Source organism: Empidonax traillii, unplaced genomic scaffold, assembly GCF_003031625.1.
Source record: "Empidonax traillii isolate 1590-97213 ecotype Southwest subspecies unplaced genomic scaffold, ASM303162v1 scaffold1399:size139372, whole genome shotgun sequence".
NCBI classification, from domain to species: Eukaryota; Metazoa; Chordata; class Aves; order Passeriformes; family Tyrannidae; genus Empidonax; species Empidonax traillii.
In genome coordinates this window covers 98,100-107,344 of record NW_020956592.1, presented here as the reverse complement: position 1 = coordinate 107,344, position 9,245 = coordinate 98,100, and the positions used below count along the sequence as shown (strand labels likewise).

At 52.2% G+C, this 9,245-nt stretch overlaps 1 protein-coding gene across 8 annotated transcripts in view; it reads left to right on the top strand.

Moving 5' to 3' along the window:
* LOC114069948 (dystrobrevin beta) overlaps positions 1-9,245 on the top strand; it is a 109,031-nt gene that overhangs the window by 22,577 nt on the left and 77,209 nt on the right. For all 8 annotated transcript variants that reach the window (XR_003573845.1, XR_003573846.1, XM_027907096.1 and 5 more), the window contains one exon: positions 7,078-7,155. Coding sequence is in view for 6 of the 8 variants with exons in the window: in XM_027907096.1 (XP_027762897.1) it covers positions 7,078-7,155 (78 nt within the window). In the remaining 2 variants the exon portion in view is untranslated. The remainder of the gene's footprint in view (positions 1-7,077; positions 7,156-9,245) is intronic.

Here is a 9,245-nt window from a genome sequence, read left to right as displayed (position 1 = left end):
TCGGGGCTGCTCGGAGAGGGATGCGGGGCTGGTTCGGGGACGATGCGTGAGCAGCTGGAGAGGGACATCAGAGTCACTCGGAGAGGGATGCGGTGCTGGTTCGGGGACGATGCGTGAGCAGCTGGAGAGGGACATCAGAGTCACTCGGAGAGGGATGCGGGGTCAGCTCCGAGGGTTACAGGATCGGCTCGGGGAAGGACGCGGGGTCAGCTGCGAGCAGGATGTGGGAGCCGCTCGGAGAGATTCGGGGTCAGCTTGGAGAGGGGACACGGGAGCAGCTCGGGGAGGGATGCGGATGGGCTCAGAGGGAGACAGGAGCAGCTCCCAGGGGGACACAGGAGATCCGGAGAGGGATGCAGGAGCCGCTCGGGGAGGGACGTGGTGTGGGTGTCTGCCTGAGCAGCCGGGGGTGGGGAAGGCACCCGGCGCTCTCCCTTCCCATCTTCCCTGTGAGTCATCCTGGAGCAAGGCAGAACAAAGTCGTCGGGAAGTGCCTTGTTTACAGTGAGGATCCTGTGGATCGGTCATTCATTATTCCCACATGGCATTTCCGGGGGGAACAGCCGCGTTCGCCGTGGCATCTCGTAGTAAATAACGTGCGTGTTGCAGATGGCTGGAGGTGCAGAGGCACAGCAACGAGCCCTGCCCGTGCCGGTGTCTCTGGGCAGGTGCTGCTGCTCCATTTCCCTGCTGGAGAAGCAGCTGAATGAGGCAGCTCATCGGTGGTTTGTTGGGGGTGTTGCACACAAAGAAATTGGCCGTTATGTACAAAAAAACAGTGCAGGTTTCATGGTAAAATTGCTCAGAAACTCTATAATCTGTGCAATAAATTGCATTTATTTTCACTGGGTATTGTTATAGCACTCAGGGATTTATTTTCCTCAGTTCTCATTTGTAAAATCCCAATTATCTGTGTATGCTCTCAGGATTGTGATTGTTTTTTAAGTTCTCTTTATGTTTAATTTGTTTCTGACCATCTGAACAGAAGCACTCTCAACTCTTTTTAAAAATGACGACAAACCTTGTAAAATTAACATTTAAATTTGTCGTTCCTGCTGCTAAAATCACCTTCAATTTGCAGTTTTCCAGAGGACACAGCACAAAAGATCAATCCCTGAGTCCCCTGCCCAGGCACATGGTTGTCATCCCAGCAGCAGGAACGAGACATTGTCGGATCCAAACCCGTTTGAAACGTTTCCCTTTGGCAAATATTTAGGCTGCTATTTTGGGATTAGAGGTTTTTAACCTACATTGTTGGTGGATTAGGGGTTGTTTGTGATTTTCCTCTGCCTGCCTTTGTGTCGGGGATGGCTTTGGGCTGTTTGCTCCTGAGTGGCATCAGGGACAGGTAAAAGGGGGCTGTAACAGCTCCATAAAGGCACGTGGAGAGCCCAGCTCAGAACTGAACTGGGCACGAGCCCAGGGGTGCCCAGGTGGGCAGGAGGCCCCTGGGCTGGGGCAGCAGGTGCAGGTTGGACAGCAGGAGGAATTTGTCCCTGGAAAGGGTGGTCAGGCCCTGGCAGGGGCTGCCCAGGGAGGTTTGGAGTGCCCAGCCCTGGAGGTGTCCCAGGCAGGCACTCAGAGCTCTGGGCTGGGGGACAGGGTGGGGATGGGACACGGGGAGGGCTCTGTGTGATCCTGGAGGTGTTTTCCAGCCTCAGTGATTCTGGGATTCTGGGATTGGCAAGAGAAGCAGAGGCAGTTCCTCATTCCCAGTCCACCAATAACCCCCCTGTTGAACGACACAAACACAGGAATTGGCTGTTTTCTGCTGTCTAACAAAGAGAACCAAGCAGGAGTTCATCTGACACGCAAACTTCCTGCTTTCTCATGAAAGTTGCTCCCAGGAATTGCGTGGGAATGGGGTGGTGAGATCCAGTTTAATACTACAATGTCGCTCCCTTTCTGTAGGTAAAACCCTGCTGGCTCAGCAGCCCCATGGATGTGTTTGCCCTTGGTGCTCTCACTGCAGATGTGCCAGACGCTATTTTTAACCAATTCCTAATTTTCTGTTGTGAATGCTCCGGCAGGAAGCGGCGTGTTCCAGGGAGGAGCTGCTGGCAGGTGCTGGTGCCTGGCACTGCTCAGGAGGCCGTGCAGGGCAGTGGGCAGTGCCCTCCTGAGGCCTCAGACACCCAGCATTTCAACTGCAGTGCAATAACATGTAAATCTGATGAAACAAGGCTGGGATGTGGTGTGCTCTGACTCGGGGCTGGAACCAGAACCTCTGGAGGAAGGAGCAGGTGAAGGCTGCAGGGACTTTGCCACTTGGTTCTCTGCCACCCAGGGGTGGCCACAGATGGCTTTCTGTTCTCAAGTTCATTTCATTTGCATAATTAATTGGTCTGCACAGCCTGAGAATTCAGGTTACCCCTGTTTTGGTTTGATTCTTTTTTTGTTCCTTGCTCCAAAAATAACCTGAGCAGCTCCGAGCTCCTCCTTGCTGGACGTGCCCTTGGACTTTAAACGGGCTCTTTTTATTTAACAGCAGAAATGACAGGCAACAAATTCCCACTTTTCCATGGAGTTCCCTTCTCTGGACACGCTCCATCCTTCCATTTGTGTCTGATGGATCTTGTCGTGCCACAGACTTGACTTCAGCCATTGTAGAAAAATCCCATGTGTGTGACAAACAAAGGTTTCCAAAACTTCTCCTGCTTGGAAGTTTTCCCCTCACGAGTTTGGGCAAAAGAGCTCAGAGCATCCACACAGATGTTCCTGCAGTTACATCCTAATACCCAGATCATGGAGTGACTCACTACAGATGTTTGACCTCAGCCACAGATACAACAGAGGTCAGGAGATTTCTTTGAATAGCTTCCTGTGCAAAGCAGAAAATACCAACAAAAAACACAAGATATTGCCTGAAAAGCTTTAAAGTTTCCAGTTAGAGAGCTTGTCCCGGCCATGGGAGCTGTTCTGGGGCTTTCCTGCACCTCCCTCCCCGCAGCTCCTGCTCTTGGGTTTTGTTCTGTCTCTGCTTGTTCGCTGCGGTTTGGTTTTATTAGGAATAAATCAGATTTATGTGCAGGCTGCCATCAAACCACCACATAATTGGCCGTTAAAGAGGAGGTTTGGGATTACGACTCTCCTGGTGAAAAGAATGTTTTTCCAGCTTTGAGCTGTCCCTGAAGCATCCCTGCTTTTCACCTCCCTCTGGAGCTGCAGCCCCTGAACTGTGTAATTCCAGCAGAGCCCCCTCGCTCCCCAGAACCTCCTGGTTTGCTCCTGGTTGATGCTGGTGGGTCCCAGCATCGCCCCAGGGATGTGCTCCAGCTCCTGCTGTTGTTTTCCCAGGATGAAGCCTTTCTGTGTCCCTAGTTCGTTAATTCTGTGGAAAAGGGTCATTCCACCCTCCCTCCCCCACCACCACCTCTGCTTTCTGTTGTGAATTTTATTTTTTCATTACCATTATCAGCTCTCACATTCTTCAATATTTGTCTTTTCTTTCCTTGGCCTGCCTTGATGCCTCCCGTGGAACAGAGGTATTGATCCTGGATCTGCACCCTCAGGCACAGGGGAGAGGGGAAAAGGCAGCAGGAGATCGTTATTTAGATTTGAATAATAAATAAAGGGCCTTAGTTATGAGTTTGGTTATATAATATACACTGCACAAAAGAAGCTGTTCCTTCATTTCCACCTCCTTCCTGATAGGTTTTTGAGTACTGGGAGGATAAGAGTTCACCCAGCAAATAACAGGAAGAGAATTTTTCCCCTTAAATAGTGCATGGAATTTGTTCAGGAGAGAGAACATTGGACAGAAAGTGCTCGGTGCTGTCAAGTGTGTGCTGTGACCTCCTCACGTCGGAGCTGATGAGTCTCAAAGCACGTGGGGATCCAACCTGATGGACTTCCACGGGTGTTCCAAGGACTGTGGAGCTCTTCAGGCAAAGAGAGCAGAACAGCAGGGGAAGTGTTTGGGCTGTGGATTTAGATTTGGGTGTTATGGAGATATTCCTGGCTGGGAGGGTGGGGAGTCCCAGAGAAGCTGTGGCTGCCCCTGGATCCCTGGGAGTGTCCCAGGCCAGGTTGGACGGGGCTTGGAGCAACCTAGGCTGGTGGAAGATGTCCCTGCCCAGGGCAGGGGAGGAATGGGATGAGCTTTGAGGTCCCTTCCAGCCCAAACCAATCTGGGATTCCCTGATTCTGGGATTCTGGGGCAGTTCAGCCCTTGGCATAGGTTGCTTGGAGGGGTGATGGGGTCTCCATCCTTGGAGTGTGAGGATCCTGATGGGGAGCCTGCTCTGGCTGATCCAGCTGGGCAGGGAGGGGGGGGATTGGGTGCCCTCACAATGTCCCTCCCAGCCACGCTGTTTCTGTCACCTGCAGTGCCCAACTGCAGGAAGCAACTTCAGGAATTCCAGAATCATCATTTACCCTGTGGTTTTGTGCTCCCTCTCTGAGCTGTGGGGCTCTGCTGCTGATCCAGCACCATCCTCTGGCACAGTCCCCATGCAAAGCTGTCAGACTGAGGTCAGGGGCAAAACAAGATGCAGAGCCCGGGACAGGAGCTGTGTTTGGGATGTGCCTGGGCCTCTGACTCCTCTCATCCACACTGGCAACATTTCCTGCCTTCCAAGAGTCTGAACTGCTCACTGGGAGCCGTTCCTGGCTCCTGCTCACTCCCAAACTCCTCCCAGGAGCTGTTTGGGAAAGGGCTCTTTGACCAGAACTGCGCTGGGGTTTGCTGACCATCACTCCCATCACTCCTGCCTGGATAGCTGTGATTTCTGGTGAGGTTTTCAAGGCAGAAAAACCCCTCCTCAGCAGCTGGTTCCAGAATACTTTGCATTTAAAATATTCATTTAAATATTTAAAAATTAATTTAAACATTTTAATATATTTTAAAGGTTGGTTGTTTGTTTTTTTTTTTCCCCCAACTCTTGGGAGCATCTCGGAAGGGGAATTTTAAACCAGAAGTTTTGGTAAAGTGGGGTTGAGCTGCACTGCAGGGCCAAAGGAGCAGATGTCACACAGGGGCAGATCTGCCACAGAGCAGATCTCACTGCTCCACTGCTGTTGTGTATCTTGGTTCCATGAATAATTCAGGGTTTCATCCTGCTGGTCTCATGATCAAGGCGATGTTTCCGTCGTGGCTGTACCAGCAAACACAGGTGCCATCCTGACAGATGTTTTTCAAAAGATATTCCCCAAAAATAGATGAATGGCCTCAAGAAATCCTCAGGCCTGGGAGAGGCTTTATTGGGCTCAATAAGGACGTGGAATCACAGAATCAGTGAGGTTGGAACAGACCTCCACGATCATCGAGCCCAACCTTTGACCAGTCTCCACCCTGAAACCTTTAAAAAGCTGTTCCTAATTTTTTCCTTTGCCTTTATCACTGCTAGCAAGGATTGAGCTGGAAACTTTGGGATACTGGTAGTTGCAGAACTGGAGGGAACTGGTGGAAATGCCCCCTAATAATGCTGCTAAAACCAGATTGCAAATGGTGAATTGCATCCACTGTCTTATAAAATACTGAGGAGGTGTTTGTGTGTTTAAGGAAATCCTATGATGTCCCCTCCCAAATGCAAATCCCAGCCAACATCCATGGAAATGTGGCTGGAAAACACAATTTTGGTGGCAGAAGCTGCTCGTGGGAGGTGTTCCTGTCAGAGCTGCACGTGGGGGCCGTGGTGCGTGTGGGGCAGGAGTGGATGCAGAGCTGGGAAGGGAATGTTTGGGAGAACAAGCAGAGTTTGGCCCTGCAGATGTGGGTGGGACATTCCTGGTGCTCGGTCAGGGAGAAGTAAGTGGGGAGCTGAGGAGGGGAGGGAGAGCCCTGTTAATTAACTGCTCGTTACCACGGGTGGTTTTTTCAGTGTTTGTTTGATTCCCTGGATTCCTGGGCTCTGAGGGTGGTTAAATGAAACAAGCTGGGGAGTTTCAAGGCAATTCCTGGCTACTCCAAAAGAGGGGCAGGATCAGGGGGCTGAGCAGGGAATGCCAGGGGAGGCAAAGGCTGCAAACAGGTCGAGCTCCCTCTGTGCCCTCGTGCTGGAGGAAGCTGGAGCTGGAATTCCTGGGGATGAATTCCAGGGTTAACTGCAGTGTGAATGCAAAGGTGGTGGCAAATACAAACCTGTGGGGCTTGTAATCCGTGTTCCAGGAGAGCTGCAGAGGGACTGGGGACAAGGCATGGAGGGACAGGACACAGGGAATGGCTTCCCAGTGCCAGAGGGCAGGGACAGATGGGAGATTGGGAAGGAATTGTTGACTGTGAGGGTGGGCAGGCCCTGGCACAGGTTGGGCAGAGAAGCTGTGGCTGCCCCTGGATCCCTGGGAGTGTCCCAGGCCAGGTTGGACGGGGCTTGGAGCAGCCTGGGCTGGTGGGAGCTGTCCCTGGCCATGGCAGGGGTGGGACTGGATGGGCTTCCAGCCTCATTCCGAAGGGTGGGGGATGTCTTTGGGTGTCACTGGAGGGTAAATGTAAGCAAGCATTGATTCCATGCCTGGAGCTGCTGCTGTTCTCCTCTCCCAGCAGCTCAAACCCCGTGGCAGAGCTGGCCAGGGACATTCCCTGTGGGCTCCCCTGCACTGACACCAGCACTCAGGTGGCCTCAGCACCCTGGCACTGGGAAACTCAGGGTCTGAGGATGTAAATAAGTGGCTCACCAGCCCATGGCTGGGTTGTGTGGGACAGGGAGGAACATGAGGCTCTATCCATTTGTTTATTCCAACCCACTTGATCCCATTAAAATGAACCCCAAGCAGGTGGTGTGTGTGTGCACTGGTTGTATCAGTGAGTGCTGGTTGTAACAAATCTTGGCTTCATTTCTTTAAACATTTGAAAGAACTGCCCCAATTTGAATGGTTCCTACATTGGCTTGAGCTACTCGACAGTGCCAAAGGTGAGTTGTGTGCTCTGAAATGTTGATTTTTTTAGTGTAACACAAGGATTGTGAGAAGCACCAGAGCAGGCCAAGTTCTTCAGGTGCCACTGGGTGAAGCAGTTCCTGCTGCTGCTCTCGGCCTGACACCGTCACAGGACACAGGGCTGGGCTTTTCCCAAGGGATGGGTTGGTTTTTTTCCTCATTTTTGTGAGTCACTAACAGGCATGGATGTTCCCATTGCAGCCCTCCTCGGCCTGTGAGTAACATGAACGAGCCCGTGGTGACCCACGTGTCCTCCGGAGCGCCCACGCCCACCAAAAGGTACTTGTGCAGCTCGGGGGGTGTTTCTGGGGGAGGGGGATGAGGTACAGAGCGTTCCATCCCCTCTCACCCGTCCCAAAGCACTGCAGGGCAGGGGTGGGGCAGAGTGGAAAGCAGGAATCCCTCACAGGAACCTTTCTGCTCTCCCCGAGGTGATTTTCATTTACTGAGTCTGTGCTGTTGCGCGAGTGCCACTGGGGAAACACAGGCAGAGGGGTTTGTTTGCCTTCTGAAGTGGAACATGACTTCCCAAGCTCTCCTGGGAAAGGCTGGTCGTGTTGTCCCTGGCCCTGGGCTGCTCTTCTTGCCAAGGGTGATCCTGTTCTGCTGGGGACATTCCACGTGGTGGTGGTCCCACGTTGTCCACCCCACACACAGCTCAGCTCCCAAAGCTCTCTGGAGCTCCCCATTGTCTACCAGAGGCGTTTAGGGTCGGGTTGAACTTGGGTTTGTGTTTACCCAGTGATATTTATGTAAATTATTGTGCTGCTGAGGGTCAGCACACGAGCAAAAAGCTTCCCTGAATGGTGTGTTTGCACTTTCCTGTCTTGCTAAGGGAGAACAGCGAGGTGGGGAAGGTGCTTGACAAAGCTGGGAATGAGTAAATGCTCCTGCAGGGAACGAGGAGCCCAACTGTCACTGTGTCAGTGGCGAGGGGTGCTCCAGAGGCAAAGCAGAGCTGCATTTCCAGCAGGCAGAACCAGGATCCATGGACTTCCCTTCTGCTTTCCTTGACAAAACAAGTCAGTCGTGTCTGTGGGTTCTATCTGGCCCTGTTAAAATTATCCCCAGATTTGCCTGTCAGCCCTTCCCTGGGGTGTCAGCCAGCACTGCCAGATATGCAATAGCTGTGTCACCTCAAACAGGGCTGGGGGGAGTCCCCATCACTTTCCAGATGCAGTTGGACAAGTGTTGGATAACCTTTCTTAGGATTCCTTTCTCAGGAAAGGTGGGACCAGACAATCTTGAGATTCAGGAGGAATTCAGGATTCTCCTGCAGCCTCTTCATCCTCTGGCTGGAATGGTCCAGCTCTGTCCCCTCTGACTCAGGAGGGACGGTTCAGGTGGCCACAATCACCCTCTTCCTTAGTTTCTCCTTTGTGATTTAACCTTTTTTTCCCCTTTTCTTACCCCAAGGGGGTAATTCACCCTTTACAGAACCCTGAATTCTGCAGTCCTGGGGCCCATCTGGGTGTTTGGGATGATCCTGGGGCCCATCTGGGTGTCTGGGATGATCCTGGGGCCACCCTGTCCTGTTCTGGCTCACCAACCTTTCCCCTCTTTCCAGCACAGGGTGGGTTTCTGTGCTGGTGGATGACACGGGTCCCTCTTTGTCTCGTGATGTGTTCCCAGGAGCCCTCCTGGCTCTGCTTCCTGCCACTCCAAGGGTTCTTTCTGCCAGTGAGTCTGCTGTGCTGTCTGTACAAATCCTGTCTGAGCTGGAAGGAGAGCCCACAGGAGCAAACTCTTTATTACTAAAGAGCAAATGAGAGGATTCCAGCGCTGGCTTTATGCCAAGTGCCAGTATTGATCCTGAAGTGATTTTACCTGAGGAAAACGGGGCTTTAAACCTTTCTTTCTGCGTCAACACCCAGAAACTCCCTCAGGAGACATCTCTCACCCCCTCATCTGCCAGCTGTGCTCCTGTGCCTCTGGGGCAGGGCCCTGCCTACCTTCTCCCTCTTTATCTGAGAAGGGAGAGGGATTCCTGGGAATCAGTTCTCATTTGCTGACTCAGGCCTCTTGCATCTGTTGGGAGGGAGCTGAGTGAGAGCATCAAAACACCTGGATGGCAACAAAAACAGTCTCCTTCAGCCTTTGGGGCTGATTCTTGGCCACAGCCACTGCCCAGCAAGGGTGATTCTGTTGATCCCGTGACTGGAATGGCACCAGGAAATTGCAGGCAGCTCGAATTTTGGAAGCCTTACAGATAAAGAGAGGTGACTTCTCATTTCAAAGCACTGAATTCTTCTGTTTTCTGGTAAATAACCCTTCCCTCAGTGACTCAGGGTGAAGACCTTTGGAGCACATACCCTGTACGGATCCCAGCCCCACAAGGGCTTGGACGTTGGAATAAACATGGAATAAAC